Raw genomic sequence first — 22,823 nt, 5'->3', positions numbered from 1 at the left:
GATACCTCCCTGCTCTGAGCAGATCAGAAACAGAAAGCAGGGATGATGTGCCAGGCCATCACATGCCTGTCCTCAGGGACAATGTTAGAAGGTGACTTAAACTAAGTCCAGACCCTGAGAAGAGTAGACATGGTTTGAAAAGTCACCGATGCCCTGGGCCCCTTCTTCCTCACTTCTGAAACAAAGGGTTGAAGACAAATCTCCAGCAGGCTGGAAGCCCCTTCACAGTGAGAAGCCATGTGGCGTTTGAAAACCAAACCTTGGCTGCACGGGAGAAAAGAGTAAAGTTCTTCTGTGTGTGTGACACAGCACTGGGACCCCAGGGACATCCGATTGGCTCCATGTGCTCTTTGCTCAGGAGTACATAGGGGATGAAGGGCAGGGTGCCTGGAGGAAGCCTCCAAAGGGGAACGCTCAGCAGTAGGAGACACTGTCTGCTTCTCTCCCGCTTGGAGGCTGCCTTCAGGCATCTGAACTGGAACGCTTTAGAAATTATATCATGAAAATTAAAACTGACTAGAGATAAATGCTGGGCAGCACAGCTCAGCACCAGCAGCAGTCCACTGAATCTCCCCTCTCTGCTCTACTAAGAGCCTTTTCCAGACACAGGGGCTACCTTCAGCCAGCTTTCCCACAGTGGGAAGCTCCACCTATCTCAGGAGCTGTCTCAAAGTTGCCGTCCTGTGATACAGGCTGAAAACGGGATCCTGTCCAGCCTTCCATTTTCCTTTCAGACTGTACTTTTATTTGGGGGCCCTGCTTTGTCAATCAAGTGACAGGAGCTGGCTACGAAGAAACCCTGACTTTGTAACTGGAGTCAAATGAATCTGACCTGAACTGACGTGGAATATGAATCAGTCAGCATGAGGTGCTGGGGCCCAGTGTCAGAAGCATGTGACAGGACCTATTTCCAAACCCACAGTCTTCAGTCCCCTCTCATCTGCATATGTGTCAGGGACCTGAGGATCTGTATAATTAGCAAGCACACAGAGCTGATTCTTATGAACATGTAAATCAGATAAACACACTGAAGAGAATGTCTTGGCCAGGAGTGGGTAGGAAGACTACGTTTGAGTGAGTGAGCACCCACACAGGATTGCAGAGCATTCCTGGACTATCCAACTGGGAAAACCGGAGTTCTTGAAGTTTATCCAATGAAGCCCTTTCTGTCTCACAGCTCTGAATATAATGAGCTTAGCTATATGGGAAGGGTCATGTTAAGTCAGATCTATAGTATACCCAAGTATGTACAGTATGGGAAAAGGATAGCTGTTGATTGAAACAAGTCGGGAGGAGAGTTGTGAAGAAACATACTGAGGTCAGAGGACAACCTTAGGTGTCAGTCCTTGCCTTCAACCTTGTTTAATACATGGTCTCCTGTTTGCTAATGGTATGCTAGGCTAGCTGGCCTCTGAATTTCTAGGGATTCTCCTGTCTTCACTTCTCATTTGCTTTAGAAGCGTTGGGATTACAGACTATGGCACCATCTTTGCCTCTAAATGGGTCCTGGGGATTCAGACTCAGGTTTTCATGAATGTGTGGTGAGTGTTTTCCTCACTGAGACATCTCCCTAGCCTGTAAGCCATCCAAATCCATGAAGGATACAGACTGAAACATCCCCAGTTCACCACTATAGGCTCTGACTCAAGAACATCTTTTGGACCAACAGAAATTGAATTGGCCACCCATTGTCTTCCATCTTCTCATCTTCCCTGGACTCTCTCTGCCACCCTTCTGTAGATGAAGTCATAAATTTAGAGAAAATATTTGTTCAGAAGAGAAGTTTAATCAGGTCTCTCTGGTGTTTGCCATATTGACAATTTAGTGATTTTGGGTTTTGAAAGTAACCCTAACTCCTTGTCTAGCAGAAGTTTCATTAGGGCCTGTAAAGTTTCCCCCCTCCCTCCCTCCTTCCCTCCCTCCCTCCTTCCCTCCCTCCCTCCCTCCCTCCTCTGTCCCTCCCTCCCTCCCTCCCTCCCTCCCTCCCTTTCTTTCTCCTCCCTCTCTCCCTCCCTCCCTCCCTCCCTCCCTTCCTTCCTTCCTTCCTTCCTTCCTTCCTTCCTTCCTTCCTTCCTTCTTTCCTTCCTTCCTTTAATTTCTTCCTTTATGACACAGCACAGTTTCTTCCATCAAGTCTACCACTAATGTGTTAGCAGTGTCTAGACACAGACATTTGCCCGTCTCTTGAGGACATTGAGTAGCTGCTACACTAAACACAAGACAAGAGAAATTTTACCAAATCCAGTAGCAGCATCATACTGGACCAATGGAGTCTTTACACTTCCAATGTCTGTCGTGCAGGTGACCTGGAAGAAGAAAGCTAGACAAAAGAAAGAACAGGTAAGTGTCCAGTATTTAACACCAGCTAAAAGGGGTGTCATCTGGAAAGAGCAAAGAAACTAACACCCCAGAGCGAACTGATTGTTAATGTTACCCATGGTGGTCAGTTTTTCGAGAGATTGTCATGGTTGTGTTCATTGATGTAGGAAGACCCAGCCTAAAAGTAGGTATTACTATTTCTGTTTCCTGGTTTTGGGTTCCTGGACCTTACTACAGTAGAGTAGGTGCCAAATGCCACCCATACATACATACATGCTTTCTGCTCTTGACTGTGGCTGAATGCAACCAGTGATTTCAAGTTTCTGCTGCCTTGACTTTCTCTCAGTGATGGACTGTAACCTGGAATTAGGAGCTAATATAATCTCTCTCCTTTAACTCCCCTTTGTCAGGCGACCAAAGCGCCAGAAGGGAAACTAAGACAGTTTAGGTGCTAAAGGCTCTGCAAAGGTGCACTACATCACAGTAGTGACTGTTTCCTGGATTGCTGGGAGGGAGGGACAGGGACCTTGAAGAGGCTCTGCCATGCGCTACCGCACCACAGGGTCTAAGCTGTGGCCAGCAGATCACAAATGAGAATCATTACGAGATGGAATAAATCTCTTCTCCTTATAAAGTTGACTGTCTTAGGCATTTGTCATAGCAAGGAAAAGCCGACTGACATCTAATATGCAAACTTCTAATTAAAAAGTCAATCAGCAAAAGGGCTGATGGCAGCATATCCATAAGGGTGGATGGAGAGAGATCAGAACTTCTACCCAGAGCAGCAAGGCAGCACTGGCAAAGGACTTGGACCACACAGAAGTGGAGCTTGATCTGAATTAGATGGACACCTTTTCCTTTAAGACTTTCAGGAATACCTTTCTTGACTAAAAAGAGCTCAGAGAGGAACTTGGGAATCATGTGATCCAAATTCCCATTTCAATTTTTTTGTTTTGGCCAGGACCCTGTGTCTCTTGCAAGGTCACACAGATGGTTGGAGGCCCACTCAGGTAGAACCCAGATCCGCCAACTGTCAGGCCATCTTCCCTCTATAGCAAGCTGCCCAGGTGACCAGCAGCCGTGACAGTGTGTGTGGTTCACTTGGTCTGAAACTCGGTTTCTACAAATGCAGCTAGAGAGTCATCCTTTAGCTTAAACAAACAGATCCAAACACTCTTGGGCTGATTTACTATCTAAATCCAATGCATGTTTCAAAGGGTTCAGTCTCCACTGGCCCTGTGAACATGCAGGTGACTTGAAAACCTGGAGTACCCTGTGGAGTCTTGTTTCAATTGAAAATCAAGTCAGAGAAATAAGAAATTCAACTGGAGTTGAATTTGGGTACAGTCCTGAAAGGAAAGGAAGGTTCTAGTAGGGACTGTTACCGTCAGGTTTGGGGAGCCCCTCACTCAGGGCTTTAAGGCTGGACATGGTCACCAAGTGTTCTGGTAGTTTTTTTTTTTGTTTTGTTTTGTTTTTTTTTTTTTTGTTACTTTGATAAATACCATGACCAGAAATAACTTGGGGAGGAAAGGGCTTATTTGGCTTATACTTCTAGGTTACATTCCATCATTGGGGGACGTCGGAACTAAAGTAGAAACCAATGCAGAATACTACTGGTGGGCTTGTTCCCTCTGGCTTGCTGAGCAAGCTTTTGGACATAGCCTAGGCCGCCATGCCTCAGCATGGCACAACCCACCCAGGCACTTGCTCCTACAAGAAAATCGATCAACCAAGAAAATGCCTCACAAAAAAAAAAAAAAAAAAGAAAATGCCTCACAGATGTGCTCACAGGCCAATCTGATGGAGGCAATTCTTGCACAGAGGTTCTTTCTTCCTAGGTGACTCTAGTTTATGCCAAGTTGATGGTAAAAAACTAACCCGCATACTGATGATGGTGCTGTCTGCAAGTGGGGACACAGGGGGACGCCCGGGAACTCTTCAGTATGGCTGCTAACTAAGTGTGTTGCTGTTTGTCTTGTGAAATGAACCTGCCCTCTGGTCACGGTCCTTCCTGCAGCCATTCAACATTCCTGGAGACAGCACTGTCCTTGGATGTATCCAGTAACAAACAGAGAGGAGATACATATTCTGAGCTGTAGGATTTCTACAGACAGTGGCTATATAAACCAAGAAATTTTGATGACAATCCTCCTCAAGTCTCCTCTCTGGTTTGACATTTCCTAAAGCTGGGGACCAGAGCACCTTACACAGAGAAGAGGGTCGGTTACTAACTTTTGTCCACTGTCCTTGGTATGTAGAGTGTGGTATCTAGGCCGCTGTACACCCTCCGTCCTCCGTCGGTGACCACATACTCCTTTAGCTGGCCATTCAGGAGAAAAGTGCCACTCCAGTCCACCCGCACTGTGGATGTGTTGCTGTCCACTGAGAACAGGGCTTGGTACTGAGGCACTGTGGGGGAGGAAAGCACAGCTTCTAGATACAGGAACTTCTGGGATGGAGGGGGTGAGTTGGGGATGGGAGGGTGATTTCAGAAGAGTGTAAACAACGGTATAGGAAATCAGCTAACCAACCAACCAACCAGAGACAACCCTGGGTGTTGCTAGAAACCCATTAAAAGTACCATACCAGGGTGGAAGACAGGAGGATGGCCAAAGGGGACGCGTGTGAAGTGCTCTCTCAGCAGCTTTGTGCTGCTTCCAAAAATCAATGGAGAGTGCTGATTTATAAATAAAACTATTAGCACACAATGAGTTTGCTTAGCAACATAACCCAGGGCTGATATTTTGCTGTATTTTCCCACTCTAACGGATAAAGTGTCCTTAACACTATTAACTATAGTACATAGCTATTTTTCATATCGGATCAATATTTATTGCTAGGAAGCCCCAGGACTAGATGAAGTTAATTTTTTTTTTCTTTTTTTTGCAGCAAACCAAACTGCTTAGATGGTGAGTTATGCTCTTTCGGTACTCATTTGTTTTCAAAGCTTTTTCTTGAACCGTGAGTTTGTTTTCTGAGGTGGTTAAAAGGCCTTGTAAACAGCAGTCCAAGCCTCATAACTCATTACTCCGGCTAATCCAGCAATAGCTGAGTACATTAGTAGATAATCAGGCTCGAGTCTCCTAAGTATTATATCAGATCCAGAAGCAACCTGGTACACATTTACAGGCATCCTCTTGTCTCATTTGTAAGCTCCTCGCTGAGACACAATGGGAGACCTCAATGGTAGCTCATCTTCAAGGTAAATATGTTGTTGAGGGAACAAATGAAGTAATGTACTATCACCTTGCAGAGGGGGAAAGATCTGCTTCAGGAGACCTTGCTTTCTCCAAAATAACCAAGATATTTATAAAGCATCAGGAGATACACACACACACACACACACACAGATACACAGATACACACACAGATACACACACACACACAGATACACACACTCAGATACACACACAGAGATACACACAAACAGATATACACATACACACACACAGATACACACACACACAGATACACACACACAGATACACACACACAGATACACACACAGATACACACATACACACACACAGATACACAGACACACAGATACACACACAGACACACACAGACACACACACAGATAACAGATACACATACACAGATACACACACACACACACACACACACACACACACAGTGGAAAGGAGGGGCGTGAATACATTGGCTACATTATTCACGTCAAAGGTTATACATGGTACGGGATAATTATGTTTTGTAACATATGGTTGACCCTGAAGACACATGTGCACCTTATCTCTCATAGCAAGAGACTTTCAGAGAGAGAGAGAGAGAGAGAGAGAGAGAGAGAGAGAGAGAGAGAGAGATCTTTAAAAACTAAAAAGAAAGAAATTGATTTCTTTCAGAGGTTAAACATCTCGCTCAATAATCAAGGTAGGAAGCCACCAAGAACCTGAACGCAGAGCTGCATAACTCCTTTATAACGCCCACTTCCTTTATATTCAGAATACGTTTACTACCTTACCGTGTGTGTTCCCTAATGGTATGACGAAACTGGCTAATTCTGGTTGTCAGCTAATCAGGAGTTTTGTGCTTGCCAGTCAAGTTAGCCATTACTAAAAATTAAGCCCTATAATCTTAATTATATTTAAAGGGCAATAAATGTTAAAATTCTTAACATTTCTTATTATTTATTACATTTTACTGTTATCCATCCACCCAGGGTTCTTTGCCCTTTTGTAACAGAATGATGGGTTATGTAATGATCATCTGCCCCCCATTCTTTCTCCTCTGACTGCTGCTATGGTGTAACTTGAAACCCTCAATGGTGGGAGCACAGACACCACGGGAGCAGCCAAGCCTGGACTACATAGTAAGTTCTAGGCTAGCCTAGACTACACACTTGCCCTGAACCTTTACACTCATAAATGCCATGGGAGTTTTCTCTAGTCATTATGGACATGATGTCTCAGTGGGTAGTCCATGTAACTGAACTCAGGCCTTTGCCAGTTCTCAAACAGCATCTCCTGTGCCAGGCACATCCTGTGTACTCACTCTCCTTCTTGGTGCTGAAGCTGGTCCACCCAGAAGCTGTACTGCCTGCTTCATTGTGGGCTACCACTTGCACCCCGTAGGCAGTATTAGGCTGAAGCCCCGTCAGGCTGGCTCTGTGTCCAGGGCCCCAGTACTTCCTCTCTGCGTGGCTGGGACGGCAGCGTGGGGTTGAATCAGGAGGGCAAGCCTGGTTCAGCTGCAACTCATAGCTGGAACAGGCAGAGGCATGGAAAAGGAAGACAGGTAATGGGTTTGATTACTTTTCAAAGCTGCTTAGAATCGGGGGAGAAGAGATTTTGCAAACTCTTTAAGAACTCCATTTTCAGGAAACTGCTTTCAGAGACCCTGAGTTGATACTGCAGGGGAATGAGTTGTGAAGCTATGTGAGAAGATGTGTGTGACACTTCTTCATGTACATACGTGGATTGCCATACAGAAGATAGTCTATGTGTGTGTGTATGTGTGGCTGTCTGGTACATGTGCACATGCAGGTGCGAGTACCTCTGTGTGCAGTGTGTGCAGACCAGAAGACAACTGTGGGAGCTGTTCTTTTTTTTTTTTTAATTTATTTTTTGTGTGTATGGGTGCTATGCTTGCCATGTATGCCTGTATAACATGTGCATGCAGTGCCAGCAGAGGCCAGAAGAGGGCGTAAGAACCACTGGAACTGGAGTTACAGGTGGTTATAAACTGCTCTGTGGGTGCTAGGAATTGAACCTGGGTCTTCTGAGAGCAGCAAGTGCTCTTAACTGTTGTGCTATCTCTCCAGACCCATCTATATCTTATTTATTTTTTGAGACAGAGTCTCCCCCAGGTCTGGAGCTTGCCACCTAGGCTAGGCTAATTGCCCAGGGAGTTCCAGGGTACCTCAGGGCTCTACCTACCTCTGCCATCTCAGCACTGGGATATCTAAGTATATGCTACCACACCTAACATTTTGCGTGGGTTTAGGGGATCAAACACAGGTACCTGAGCCTGATAAGCACTCTACCAACTGGAACATTTCTCCAGTTCCACAAATAATCATTTTCATGAATAAAGGTTAGATGTTTGGTTCTCTAGAGAGGGATCCATTGTTGTCTTTTACAAAGAATAATAAATTCTTCCCTCCAGATAATTCTGAATGAAGGCTCTCTTGTTCTTTGAGATGGTGGCCCCTCCTGACGTTAACTTAGGTCAGGGCAGTTCCCAGCTAACCCCAGAGATCTCTTTTGCTCTAGCTGAGGCCAGCAGAGTGCATGGTTCTAGAGAACCGCTAGGGCAGTATCTTCTATTAGTGAACCCAAACACAGTGCACTGTCTCACTTGTTTCAAGAAGCATTTGTTGTTCATCTTTCCTTCAGCTGGTTCATGGCTTAAATACTTTTCAAGTTACAAAGCGGCTCAAACAAGTGCTTTGCTTTCTCCATGCAGTCCTGGGGACTGCAGGGCCGTCATATGCCTCCGTGCTCTGTCAGCCTTTTGGTTTATTAACCGGTTCTGCTGACAATTACCTGTGAATGACACCATTGGGGAGTCGAGGGTGAGTCCACTGGAAGGAAGCCATCCTGGAGCCCAGTGTCTGGACCTGGGGAGGAGACAACCCCGAGGGTGGGGCAGGATGTGTCTTCAGCTCAGCTGTTGGTCCTCGGCTGCAGCAGTTGAAACAGGTGCAGGCCTCAACCCCAATGGTGTATGTGGTGAAGGGTCTCAGGTCATGAAGGGTCTGCTGGGTGGCCACGCCTTCAGACAGCTGCAGGGGAGAGGACTGGATGAGACTGTCACATGTCAGAGATGGTGTGCCCCCTGCTATGAATGGGAGCCCATGCTAGGCACTTAGGGAGAAGTAACGAGGTGTCTGTCGCCTTGAGGTGTCACCTTGAGATGCTCAGCAGAGTGTTAACTCTTGGAAGACTGATCCAGATGGAGGGGTGTTTATAATACAAGAGTCCAGTAAACAGAACAGCTAACAAGAAAGAGGTCACAAGGTGTGACATTATCCCTTACCTAACCTTAGGAATGTACTAGAAGACGGAACCAAGCACACGATATACCGGTTGAATTCAATGACTTTCAAAGGGACTCCTTTGCAGCAAAATGAAAACAAAATCATAATCTGTATTTGAATTATCTTTTAATCACTAGATTTCACATTCTACTACAATAACTTGCATGGAACTTATGCATTCAAAATGCCTTGGGACCCATATCAGAGGTGGGTGCAAATATTTGATGTTTGCCAGTCCTCCTTCCTCTCAGAGTCCTGTTTTGCAAAGCCACTTGTCTTTGTAGAGCTACGAACTTTTGATTCATTTGGAGCAAACTTTTGACCTCATTTGGAAGAGAAGTACTCAGAAGCTGGAAATTAATTTCCACATCGACATAAGTAACATAATTAAGGAGCTACCTGCGATTTTTTTTTAAATGCATACAATGCGCTCCACATAGAAATTATTTAGATGTGTTAATATTATCGTTTTATAAGCATGGATAATCAAGGGCTGATTGTATTTACATCTTCTGTATTTATTGAATATGAAACCCTGTAGAACATACGCTAATATCCTGTTAGCATTCACTAGGAGCCTTGCCTGTGTGTGGGGCTTCTTGGGAAATTGTGTTTCCACACGGGCATGCTGGCCTCAGAGGATTTCTCCACACTTGCCCAAATCGTTCCCTAAATTGATCTAAATAATTCATAATGTAATACTGGGATCTGCGCAATCTCTCTGTAAGCTTATGTGAACGAAGTATTATCACCTCCACTTATTCATGAGCCACAGGGGAGAGACCCCAGTGTTGTATGTAAGGCAGGTACTGGCTTAGCGGTGGGTTCCTAGCTATTAGGAACATTAAATATTAGCCTTCTCTGTCACATACTGAAAAACCTTTATTTAGGACAAGAAATTAAAGTATTTTTATCTTTCTCACCTTGTAAAACCATATGCAAATGTTTTGATGTCCCCTACCCAAAAACTTTTATGCACTCCTCCCATTATCTAAATTTAAATGACTTAAACAGCATATCAGTCACCCCCTCTGGTTTCCCTTCATTTCCTTTAAAACTGGCCAATCTCAAAAGACCTTGAGGTGAGACCCAACCAATGGGGAAAGACAATAGTCACCACCCACATTAGAATAAATACCAAGTGAATTTTCTGTTCCCCTTCCTGTGTGCTTGCTAGCTGGGTTAGGTCTGGGCAGCTCCTTTGAACAAAAACAATTGGCTTGCCAAGCTGCTTTCCCCTGTTAGTGCGGTCTACTTTACAACAGGAATATCTTTCTTTGTTTCTAGCATGGCCTCCCTCTCAACAACAGCTTACAGCTCAGCATGAGATCCCCCATACTCAGTTCTACCTCTAGACTTCCCTCAAATGTGTTAATGGCGGCAGTGGGGTCAGCTTTGTTCTCTGTGGTCTGCCTCTTCTGAAGCGGGTGCTCTCTTAAAGGCACCGACTGAGACTGGATTTTCCTTTTGTTAGAGATCTGTGTGTAGCAACCTGGGAGTTCCCAGAACATTCCTTGCCTCCTCTTTTCTTTTCCATATTAACGTTCACTCCATCCACCTTGCCTTGTGGACTGGCTGCCATTCTTCAACTACCTGGCCTCTATTTTTTTAAAATAAATTTCTAAATTAAATCAGTGTGTAAGGTCTTCAGCTCCTTCAATCTCTGCAGGCTTCAGTGCCATCCCTGGCACTTATCCCAGCTCAGATGTTTTCTGTTTCCTAAAGGTGCAGTCTCACAGCAGGCCCCCGTTTCTCAGAGGGCAAGAGAAGGCAGACGCACAGGATCTAGGGATGAGGGCAAGGTGCCACAGCACCAAGGCAGGCTTTTAGGAAGAGCCTTGCTGTGTTAGCTCTTAGAGCTGAGCGCTCACCGTGATGTATGTCCCGCTGGAGTTGGAGAAGACTCGGAAGAGGCTGATGTCCCCATTGGACTTCGAAGGTGCGCTGATGTTGACGACCGCTTGGGTGGAGGAGACAGTGTGGAACATGGGTGCTCTGAGTCCTTCTGGTGGGGCAGGTCCAGTTCTACACCATGTCCAGTTACTTGCTGCTTTGCCTGCAGAATTCATCGCCCATACCTCAAAAAGAATCAACAAGACCAATCACAACCAAGGTACACTTACACTGGAGAAGACTAACAGGTGTGGAATTGATGGCGCACACCTTTAATCCTAGCCCTCTGGAATGAGAGGCAGACCAATCTCTGTAAGTTCAAAGCCAGTCTCCGCTATATAATGAGTTTCAGACTAGCTGGGCTACATAGTAAGAACATGTCTCAATAAAAGTAGATAAATCAGCCACCAAACCAGTTTTAGCATTCCTTCTAGACTCTGTACAACAGTTACCTGGCTTGCAATAAAAGAGGCTATTTGGCCCTTTCTCGCTCTCTCTCTCTCTCTCTCTCTCTCTCTCTCTCTCTCTCTCTCTCTCTCTCTGTCTCTATTCCCTTATCAACTCCCCTTCTCATGCCCTAAGTAAACTCTATTCTATACTATACATGGGCCCAACAAGTCACCCCTCCCACATCATCATACCTGGCTGTACAAAACATATCCTGTTTTTTTGTTTTTTGTTTTTAAATAAAACACAACAAATGGGATGAATTTTGGTCTTATAAGTTTGAAATTACAAAAGATCATAGAACAACATAGAACGAGAAAGTAGCTCGCTAGGGTTTCAGTAATTCCACAGGTAGATTGCTGGCTGCTCTTCTCTGCCTCTGTGGAGCAGTGGCGACACTTTTTTTACTTTTTTTTTTTTGTTAGTTCCTTCAGGGTGGATGGATTCCTGGACTCCATAAAACTCAGCAATTCTTAAACAGTGTCTCCATTAAATCTGCATGAAAATCAAATTTCCTTTAATCAAGGAGGGGATAAACATATGGGGAGAAGTGTAATCTTATTTATCAAGAACCATTTGTATAATTAAACACGAATATCCTAAAAGGTCGCCTTGGGTCGCCATTTGCATGGGTGAGTAATTTGTAGGATGTCAGGTGCAATAGACCCGGTGGATGGATGTGCGAGCATATAGGGTTAAATTAGGCCCAATAGCAGCCAACCACACAGTGATCAATCAGAATGATAGATGGAGACCACAATACGAGACGACTGTGTCGCCTACTGGTGTTCCTTACTACGCTCTCCGGTGCAACTCCAACTTTGGGGAATTTTTTTTCTCATTGGCTGTCTTTTGCTGTGTTTATAAAAAAAAAAAAAAAAAAAAAAAAAACTGTCATGGCCCGTTAGGGACAAGTGAGGAAAGCTTGCTTGAGTTGGTATGTACAGTACTGGGAGGCATGCAATGTTAGCATTCTGTCTAAGCTCCGCCCCACAGTTACCTGGCAACAGTCAGGTAGGCCTGACCCGCTATTAAAGAGGCTGCTTGCCCCCTCCTCCTTCTCTTCTTGTTTCTCTCTTGTTCTTTCTCTGCTTCCCTTCTCCCCTCTCTCTCCACTAGCTCATGGCTGGCCTCTACTCTTTTATTCTTCCTCTTCCTTTTCTCTTCTCTTCTCTCCTCTCCTCTCCTCTCCTCTCCTCTCCTCTCCTCTCCTCTCTCTCTTTCTCTCTGTCTGTCTCTCTGTCTCTGTCTGTCTCTGTCTCTGACTCTCTCTCTCTCTCTCTGCCTTTCTCTGCCTCTACTACCCTCTTTACTGCCCTCCCCATACCCTGAATAAACTCTGTTCTATACTATACCATCGTGTGGCTGGTCCCTCAGGGGGAAGGAATGCCTTGGCATGGGCCCACTGGGGCACCCCTTTCCCCCATACCTCACCATACCTCCATAGAAGATATCTCTCTCCTCTTTATCTTTTTATAAACACAACATGCAGGATGTTTAATAACAAGCCATACAGGAAAACCCAAGGTGAGAGTTTCATCCTGTCCTGTTCCTACATCAGTATAGCTTGCAGAGAGAAGCAACAACCTCCACAGAGCCAAGTCCAATCAGGATCTGTGTTTCTTTCTGGGGGCAGATGCCTTTGTGAAAGCAAATTCCTCAAGTGGAGCTGCTGTCAAATGTAAATCTCCAGTCCCTGCTCAAAGGATTGCCCGTGGCCCTCTTCTCTAAAGAGAAAACCAACCTACCCTAAAGAACCCAGCTCTTTTAAGAGCACACTCTCTCTCCTGATTTGTTTATAGTCCCTCATGTTTCTATCCTCTCCTTGTTTCAAAGCACTCTAAAACATTCCGTTTTGTGGATATGTGTGTATATGTGTACTGGGTAAGAGTTTGCGAGTGGGGGCTAAAACTATGCTCTTTCTGGTAAACTGAGCTTTGAATTCTGTTGGTTGCTGCCATGTGGACATAGATACCATGGGTCTGAAAGTCTAGATTTGGTCAGGTCCTGACCTGATCTAACTCACTAGGGTGGAAGATATGTTGAGTCAACTGTCTCAGCTGAACATGGTCCCTGTGATGGGCTGGGGAGCAAGAAACAGAAGGCTGTCTCCATGACAGCGGGGCTTCTGCCAGCGAGTGTCCAAGTCAGAGTACCACCCAGACTGTTCTTGTCCCCGCTGAAATGGCCAAGGTCAGTCATGCAGTGGGGCAGAAGGCTAGATTATTAGTGAAGAGATCAGATGTCAGGCCCCGAGAGGGAGGGTGCCTGGCTTGGTGAGCTGGAGACCGACCACTTTAAAAGGCAACATTCTAGAGATGCTATGGAGAGGCCTTTCACAGCAGAAGACTAACAGATTAAAAAATACAGTATTCTCGGAAAGACATAAAGTAGGGCACAAAGGTCAATATCAGATCCCCTGGCAGGAATGGGCTCTTGGCAGTTTAAGGACCTGCTGATATTAATCAGGGTCATAAGAAGGAAGCCCATAGGGGGAGGTTTGATAGAAGACAAATCCAGCAAATAGCTGAGTGCCCATGGAGATGGCCACCATGCAGGTGAGAGGCTGGGGAGAGATACAGAAGAAAAGGATCACTAAAGGAAGCCTAGGGACCAGCTGAGCCCAGGGCTGGGAGAGCTCATTTCTCTATTTTAATATTAGTTTAAAAAGTGAGAACACAGATGGGTTTCATTATGGCATTTTCATGCATATATGTTCTTATTTTTTTGTTTTTATCTGTGCTTTTCTACCCACTGCCCTTCCCTGCCATCCTGTCTTCTTGCTGGGCTGCAGCCTCCCTCTAAATAGTCCCCTCCCATCTTCCTCCTCTCCTTCTTTAGGATCACTTCTTCCCCAATTATGGTCTTCCTTTAATATGTTAATATTCATCATTTGCCGTGTAGATCACCATGGGGTTTTAGTTCTGCTGTGGGAGTCAGCGCTGACCTTCCTGCCTTCCTGTGCTATTATAGGCTCTGCCCAAGTGGAGTCTTACTTTCAAGATGTGATATAATCTAATAATTTTACTATGAATTGTGTACATCTGTTTGTCAGCGTGTAGGTATGTGCTCATGATTGGGGCTTCCTGAGGAGGATAGAAGAGGACATCGGCTCCCCTGGGGCTGCAGCTGGAGGTAGTTATGAGCTGTCCTGTGTGCGTATTGGGAACCAAACTCCCGTTTTCTTTCCAAATTTTATATATTTGAAAACTAGTGGACCTCAGAGTATAGGTGTTGGTGCATTTGGGAATATTATCCTCTAAAATATAGACAATATAGAATTCCATAGCAGGGAATGGATGTAGGAGTTAGTGTTCTCTCTCGTCTTTGACAAGAGACCTTCAGAACACATTGCTCCCCCCCCCCGATTTCCTTTTTAGTATTCAATCAATTTGAGATCAAAATAGCATTCATATAAATCAACATGCTTATGCAAAGCAGGATCAGCCTATTTACATGAGCTACAGTGCAAATGGAAATGGTTACTGTGAAGAGAAATCTGACAGACTGAAGCATGGCGGGGCTCGAGGGCAGGAAAGGAGCCCGTGTGTGTGTGTGTGTGTGTGTGTGTGTGTGTGTGTTATACCAAATACCAGAAGACAAGACAAAGAAGCTGTGATGGCAACCTTTCTCAGTCTGTTCTGACCTCTTTTCCTTTCCATACCCAGTCTCTGTTAAAAAAAAAAAAAAAAAAAAAGGTCTATCATCAAAAATTCATTATCATTTTTATTTATGTACAGCTAAACAAGGCATGGACTAAAGTATAATTGCAGATTCATAATTAAAATATTAACACAGATTATACCTATGATTTCTTTTAGAAACAGTAACTGAATTTGGTAACACTTGACACTGTGGCATTATGGGTTATAGGGTTTTAAATGTCTATCAAAAGTCCACATGGTGAAAGCCTGCCCCCAAAGCCCTCATCTTCATAGGTGGCAGCTTTGGAAAGAGACTGGATTAGCCCACTTAGGGATTTGAAACTTAATGGGATATTGGAAAGTTTGGGAGGCAAGACCTAGTCAGAAGAATGTGGTCATTGGGAAGTGTCATTTAAGGATATATTTTGTCTGGATCCCTTATCACTTCCACTCTCTTAGTTCTGGCCGCTATGAGGGGAGCCACTAGCTCCACTGTGGCCTCCCCGCCATGGTGCTGTGTTTTTCTACAGGCCCAGAAACAACAGAGCTCGGTGGCTATTCGTGTGATTTCTGAAACAGCTCATGTAAATATTGCCCTCCTCTGTAAGTTACTGTTAATTCTGAGATTCACAAGAGAAAAACCAGTTCCATAATTTTGAACGCAATTTGAAGCAAGCTTTTAATTAGATACTGACCAGGATAGGCTTTAGTCAGGACCACTCCCTGGAATTCTTAGCTGAGTGGCCCTGAAACATATATTACAGAGGTTTTTAAAGGACAAATACATATGGCTACCATATTTTCCCATATGGCTTTGTTTTTATTGAAGAACTACAACTCCCAACATTCCAGGAAATCACCTGGTCCTTGGGCTGGTGGGGCTTACAGGCTAACTTCCGGGCTTTCATGTTAACTTCCGGTGTTACAGTTTCCACTCCCATCTGTTGTGGCAGGAAGCTGACTAACATGGATGGAAAACGATGCAAAGATTATGGTCAGGAAATTCTGAAGAGCGTATTGGTTTGATTTTGGCATTTCATCCTAGGAGATAAATGCGGGACCTAATGTATTCAAGATAGGGATTCCACCACAGAATTGTGATCTCCACTTCCCTGGCCTTTTAGCTTTAATGGATCAATATGAACACCAAGAAAACCAAGTATTTTCTAAACAGATATGGTGTTACCTACTATGAATTTCATAATGAAGAGTGGAGATAAAAAACTGTGTACACCCGGGGCATCCCCTAATATACTGGCTCATCCTCAATAAACAAACTAATGGTGGTTACAGTTTCCACTGAAAGACTCATTATTTACATTTGATAACACTTTATATGTGTGCATGTAGTGAACTGAACCCCACACATTACAGTTTAGAGACTCTCAGTAGGGAACTCTTAAAAAGGTGACTAAGTCAGTGTGGATCAAGTCGGATTGCTGTTAATGTTTCTGTTGTAACAAGGGGAAACGTTATAGTGCAAGATATAGAAAAAAATTTTAATAAATAAAAATACCTGAAACATTCAGCTGTCGAATCTGTGCTTCACAGTGATCAGCACATGAATGATGTCAGTTTGCTTTGCTACCTAGATGTACACACGCGGCTGTTTTTAGTGCAATACGTATTTAATCTAACTACCGACGGCCACCATCCTTTTTCTTGCTGTCCATTAAAAATACAAAGCTCTTCTTCAATTTACTCATTTCCCTCAAAGACTAATTACTGTGTTTTGCCTTAAATAATTTTGATGACGTGAAGTGTGAACACCTGCCACTAAGCTGCCATTCGCCACACAGCTGTGAATACAGCAAGGACTTTTTGAAAACAGAACTTGTTTTTAAGAGGAGTAAGCCAGGAGCTGCTGCTGTCCAGGGTCATCCATGTCACTTCGGGTCCTAGCATCAGCATTTCTGGGGAGAGAACCTAAGAACTAGGGCTCTCAGAATACCTCCAGCTGATCCTCACATCCAATATTCTTTGTAAAATACTATAGGACCAAGAACAGAAATCTAGGCATAATCATGTTCCAACTTTTCTTCACAGAGTGTCTGTTTAGAGTGTTGTCTTAGTTACCGTTTTTACTACTGTGAACAGACACTGTGACCAAGGTGAAACTTATAAAGGACAACATTTAATTGGACTGGTTTACAGGTTCAGAGGTTCAATTTGTCATCATCAAGGTGGGAGCAGGGCAGCATCCAGGCAGGCATAATACCAGACAAAGCTGAGAGTTCTACATCTTCATCTGAAGGCTGCTGGTGGAATACTGGCTTCCAGGTAGCTCATGCCCACAGTGACACACCTACTCCAACGAGGCTGTACCTTTTACTAGTGCCACTCCTTGGGCCAAGCATATCTGCTGTGTATTAGCATCCTACCATCTTTGAAACATACATGAGTATGTGCTTGTGTACAAGTCTGAGGTAATATCATGTGTCTTTGCCAATTACTCTGCACCTTAATTTTTGAGACAGGGTTTCTCACTTGGAACTTGACTAGCCAGTGAAACCCAGGGATTCTACGTGTCTCAACATCACTAGGACTGCAAGTATGTGGTACTAAACCTGCTGATTTTGATTTATTTATTTATATTTATACTAGATTCTAGGGGATTGAACTCATGGCCTTATGCTTGCATGACGCATCCTTCACCAACGTCGATGGCATCCTATCACATAGTTCCTTGTGGAATGTTTCTCTGAACAGCATTTCAATAATTCTGAGGACAAGTTTATTTCATGTAGCAGCAAGGAAGAGACCTCATTGTTTATACAAACCAGAGAATGTAAATACAGCATTAACAATTCACATCAGAAATTAAAAAAAAAAAAAGCAGCAGACCATGAGCAGCCATGCCAGTCATTAATCAGTAGAGTAAATAGGTTGCATGTTAACAGGCAAACAATTAAATTATTTGTTTCCCAGGGGCATGGAATGTGATTGTTATCACGCTCCCACGAGGGAGACAAATAGATATTAAAGGGTCTTTCCAATACCTGTATTGGCTTGGGCCAACAGCTAATTCAATAGATTTGATCACAATCCACACTTCCTCCATGGCTTCTGATTTATGGCCTTGGCGCGCCTGAGTCATCAGTCAGTGCGGTTTGCTCCCCGGCACTCATAAATTATGCCTCATAAATAAAAAGATACAATCAAGGAAATCCTACCGGTCCCTCTACAGTCTTGGAGTGTGTTCCCTTGGCATTCGCGCTAATGCTTTCTTAAGGGGTAGCTTGCCGTGGGTTTTGAATATGTTTGAATAGTAACGTGCCAGAATGGGCTTTGCCAGAGCTGTGGGTAGAGAGGCCCATGGCTGAAGGGAGAGAGCAATAAATCTGCAATTACAAGACTACGGGATCATTTTATTTTGTGAACAGCCTACAGGCTCCCGCCAGGCGGGGCTACTTGGAGGGTTTTGTGAAGCTGCCTGCTTCATTATCTACCTGACTCTCTTTCATCATCAAATGAGCTTTGCCCAGCACCTCTGCCAGATACCTTGCTGAATCTGAGAATCTCTCTTGTACGGGGTCCCTGGTTCCTTTCATCCCCGATACTTTGGATCAGGCAAGAAGAAACATGATTTTAATTGAATTCTGGGAACCAAGGGAAGAAGGTGACAGAAGGACCTTGCCTTACTTTCTGCTGGCACTTTTGAAATTCAGAGATATGTAGTGACTAAGGAAGTTAGGAGCCATTTCCCCTGTTAGAAATGGCTGTTTAGTGTTTCCACTGCGGAGGCTGCTGTTGCACTGCTTGGGACCCCTTGGTAGGAGGGGCCACGACTGTGAGGCGGGACAACTGGCTTACATGCAGTGCAAAACACAGAATTAACCTTAATCCATTCCATAAGAATGAAGGTTTGGAGTGTACTGCGTGCTAAGTTTTGTGCTGCTTGCCTCTGTCCTGCTTTGGAGGAAACAGGAACTAGATATCATCTGGCTCTCAGTGGGAATGCACAGAAGGAGACGATGGATCCCTTTACCCTTTAGCTAGTCTGTTACACGTGCTCTCAGGAGTGTCTGACCCATGGGCCATCTCTTCCTTGAGAGGGAAAGTGACCTGACACACAACTCTAAACTTGCTCGAGATTTTTTTTTTTTGTTGCTATCATTACTGGATGGTGGTGTTCTCCAGCACAAGCTTTGTAGAAGAGAGGAGAGCATCAGACTGCAGTGTCAAGGGGTTGGTCATGTCTCTTGTGTTGAGTCATTTAATCAATGTACTTAAGCATTCCAACAGTGCCATACAGCTGGCATGAAACCCCCACTTCACGGTAAAAGCTGAAGGGTGCAGAAGTTGATGCAGTTTGCTAAGTGTAGGGCAGGCTTTCCAGTAGAAATATGTAATAGGACCCCATATTTAGGGCTCCTTCCCACATGATTCTACGATGGTAAATTTTACCTGTCAGTTTCACAGCATCTAGACTGACCAGGGAATTAGCCTCAGAGAGGGGTTGTCCAGGTTGGGTTGGCCCCTGAGCATGCCTGGAGGGAGTATTACCTCCATCACGCTCAGATGGGAAGACCCACACTAAATGTGGGTGGCATCATCTCATAATTAGGCTTTGGATTGTATCAAAAGAGGGAAATGGTTGCAAGTTCCATCTCTGCATTTTGATTGGCGATTTCATCATGTTGAATAAAATGACAGCTGTACCCCAACTGGTGAGGCCCTGAATGTATGCACAGTCTCCACAGTGAGTAGTTAGAGCAAGGCAAGAGTGTGATCTCCAGGGAAGATCACTGGGTATTATAGTTTGAATCCCAATGCTTTGATAAAACACCCAGAGCAAATGCAAACTGTGAGGAAAGGGCTTATTTGTCTTATATTTTCAGGTCACTGTCCATCATTGAGGGACACTGGGGCAACAACTCAAGCTGGGGCATGAAGCAGAAATCATAGGGGATTGCTGATTGTTGGGTCACTCTCCAACTTTCTCATGGGATCATGCTTGGCTAACTTTCTTATACACCTGCCTAGGGATGGTTCCTCCCATAGTGGACTGGACCCTCCTACATCAGTTATCAGTCAGGACAATCCCTAACAGACATGCCGACAGACCAACCTGATAACAGTAACTGAATAACTGAGTCACTGAGACGCCTTTTCAGGTGATTGTAGGCTGTGTCAAAGTGGACAGTTAATGCTAACTAGGACAGTAGGTAAGATGATTAATTATTCATGAATTTAACAGATATTGATCAAGTCACATCTGTGCGTCAGACACTGATTTCCAACCTGGCATACAATAGTACCAAGGACAGAGGCAATCCACAAGAACAGAAAGAAATGGGCAATGATTTAAGCTAGAAGAAACTGAAGGTACAGTGTATAAAAAGGTATATATGTGTATGGTAAAATGTCTTTACAGATGTGCTAGTCTGCTTTTCTGTTGGGAGACAAATAACACTGATCAAAACCAACTTCAGAAGAGTTGGTGGTAATTTGACTGAGAATGGCTGCCACAGGCTTTACACTTGTATACTTGGTCCCCAGTTGTTGAAACTGTTTGAGAAAGACTAGGAAGTATGAGCTTATTGGAAGAGTGGTGTCACTGAAGGGTGGGCTTTGAGATTTCAAAAGCCCCTGCTATTTTCAGCCTCTCTCTGCCTTGTTCTTTTGGATCGAATGTAAGCTCTCAGCTACTACTCCTGTGCCGTGCGTACCTGCCTGCCACCAAACTTCCTGTCATGTTGGTCATGGACTTTAACTCTCTGGAACACTGATCCCCAAGTTGAACTCTTTCTTTTATAAGTTGCCTTGGTCATGGTGTTTAGTCACAGCAATAGAGAAGTAACTAAGACAGGATTTATTTGGCTTACACTTCCATATCACAGTCCATAACTGAGTAAAGGCAAAGCAGGAACCTGGAGGCAGGAACCCAAGCAGAGATCATGGAGAAATGCTGCTTACTGGCTTACTCTCCATAGCTTGCTCACTCATCTTATATGGGACCACACGCTCAAAGATAGTACCACCTACTGTGAGCTGGGCATCCCCACATCACTCATTAATGAAGGAAATGATCCATAGACTTCCCTATAGGCCTGTCTAATGGAGACATTTTTCTCAATTAAGATTCCCTTTTCCCACATGAATGTTGTTTATATCAAGTTGAAAAAACTAACCAGCACACTAGACAGCAACAGAAACAACAATAACAACAATAGGTTCAGTGAGTATAAGTCACTTGCTAAAGAATCAGTAAGTTTTATTGGACCCCATCTGTGCTTCTCACAGGGATGACATGAAGGAGCTGTGCTATACTAGAACAATACATAAAAGTGGGGCCAATAAGTCAGGATCTGAATTGTTCCTCTCTCCTCTTCAGCTGGGTAATTGGCTGAGTCACTTGAGTTCCCGATAATGCAAAAGAAGCAATAGTACCCTCCTAGGTAGCTTTAATTGTCAACTTGACACAGCCTAGGATCATCTGGAAGGAAAGTCTTGACTGAGAACTTGCAAAGATCACTTTAATCTGTGGACATGTCTGTGGGAGATCGTCCTGGTTTTTAACTGATGTGGGAGGGCCCAGCCCACTGTGGGTAGCACCATTCCCTGGGCAGGTGGGTCTAGGAAATCTAGCTGAGCATGAACCTGTGTGGCTCAACAAGCAGCTATGCTCCATTATTTTCTCCTTGAGTTCCTGCCTTGACTTACCTCAGTGATGGAATGTGAACTATAATCCAAACAAACTCTTTCCCTCAAGTTGCTTTGTCATGGTATTCGTGAGAGCAACAGAAAGGAAACTAAGAAAAATGAGTTAATACATGTGAAGCTCTCCTCATATTTCTTCCTTAGCACATAGCAAACATCAAAGACTAGCAGTGGTCATCATCATATTGTTCCCAAGGAAAGACGTGGGAGGATGCGGCAAGGGTGCACGCAACTGTGACTCCTGCACTCCAGCTACTTGCTATGGATCAATAAGAGTTTTCAAAACCCTTATGGAATTCTAGATTCAATCCATGTCTCTTTCTGCATCTTTCTTTAGAACTTTGAGGGTTAAGAATAAAAACCTGGCTTTCAAAATTATCTTTTTTCTTCTCAAGCTGGGCAGATGGCTCAGTGTATAAGAGTGTGTCCTGTGCAAGTACCAGGACCTGAGTTCAAATCTCCAGGACTCACATAAAAAAACTGAGCAAAGCTGCCTATCCCTATAACATTAGCTTCAAGGGGAAAGGCAAGTTGATCTTGACAGCTATTCATCCAACATCTAACAGTTAGCTTTAGGTTCAATGGGAGACCTTGACTGACGGCAGTAAGTTGGAGAACAACATAGGAAGACAACCAATACCCGACTCAGGTCTCTGTATAAAGACACAAGCATGTACAATTTGCATGCACACTTATGTGCGTGCATAGCATACATGCACACAACATACACACACACACTATTGTTCTTATATTAAAATTTGTTTATTAGATGACATTTTCTAATGTGCCTTATTATCAATTAAAATTCTCAAAAAAGTCACCAAGCATAAGCAAATGAAATATTGGAATAAGTCAATTGGATCCATCAGAGACAGGATCTTGTTTCTGGTTCCTATTGCAAATGTGTCTACAGGCATCAAGGGAAGAACTGTGCAGTTGCCTAGATGCTTATGGGCATCTTAATGATCAGATACATCAACGGACAGATAAGTCAATGGATGGGCTACATATCTTTTCAAAGGCTGCAGTTAAGGGCATCGGATTTCCTCTCAATCTAACGTGTGTTCCCACCTGTGGATTTGATGACTTCATTTGACTAAGGCACTTATTTAGAATTTTGTGGAACTATACCTTTGGCTTGATTTAATCCAGTGCAATCTTCAGATTTTCTCAGCGGCTTTTCCATCATCAGAGAGTGGCAAACAAAAGCCTGCTGAGTGATCCTCTAATCCAGGAAGGATTCAACCAAGGAAGGCAATGCAATGGGCTATGCTCTCCTTCCCTCCTTAACCCTCCCCATCTTTTTCCCCTTCCTTCCTTCCTTCCTTCCTTCCTTCCTTCCTTCCTTCCTTCCT

General features: G+C 44.2%; 1 protein-coding gene across 2 annotated transcripts in view; it reads right to left on the bottom strand.

Moving 5' to 3' along the window:
• Positions 1–22,823, bottom strand: part of Ush2a (usherin) — a 668,288-nt gene that overhangs the window by 10,403 nt on the left and 635,062 nt on the right. For both annotated transcript variants that reach the window (XM_028760212.1, XM_028760216.1), the window contains 5 exons: positions 10,693–10,899; positions 8,328–8,566; positions 6,835–7,043; positions 4,555–4,731; positions 2,237–2,320 (listed from right to left, as the gene is read on the bottom strand). In XM_028760212.1, coding sequence (XP_028616045.1) covers positions 2,237–2,320; positions 4,555–4,731; positions 6,835–7,043; positions 8,328–8,566; positions 10,693–10,899 — 916 coding nt within the window. The remainder of the gene's footprint in view (positions 1–2,236; positions 2,321–4,554; positions 4,732–6,834; positions 7,044–8,327; positions 8,567–10,692; positions 10,900–22,823) is intronic.

This window comes from Grammomys surdaster, unplaced genomic scaffold, assembly GCF_004785775.1.
Source record: "Grammomys surdaster isolate TR1022 unplaced genomic scaffold, NIH_TR_1.0 130, whole genome shotgun sequence".
NCBI lineage: Eukaryota > Metazoa > Chordata > Mammalia > Rodentia > Muridae > Grammomys > Grammomys surdaster.
The sequence above is the reverse complement of the archived record's forward strand: the minus strand, read 5'-3'. Positions and strand labels throughout refer to the sequence as shown.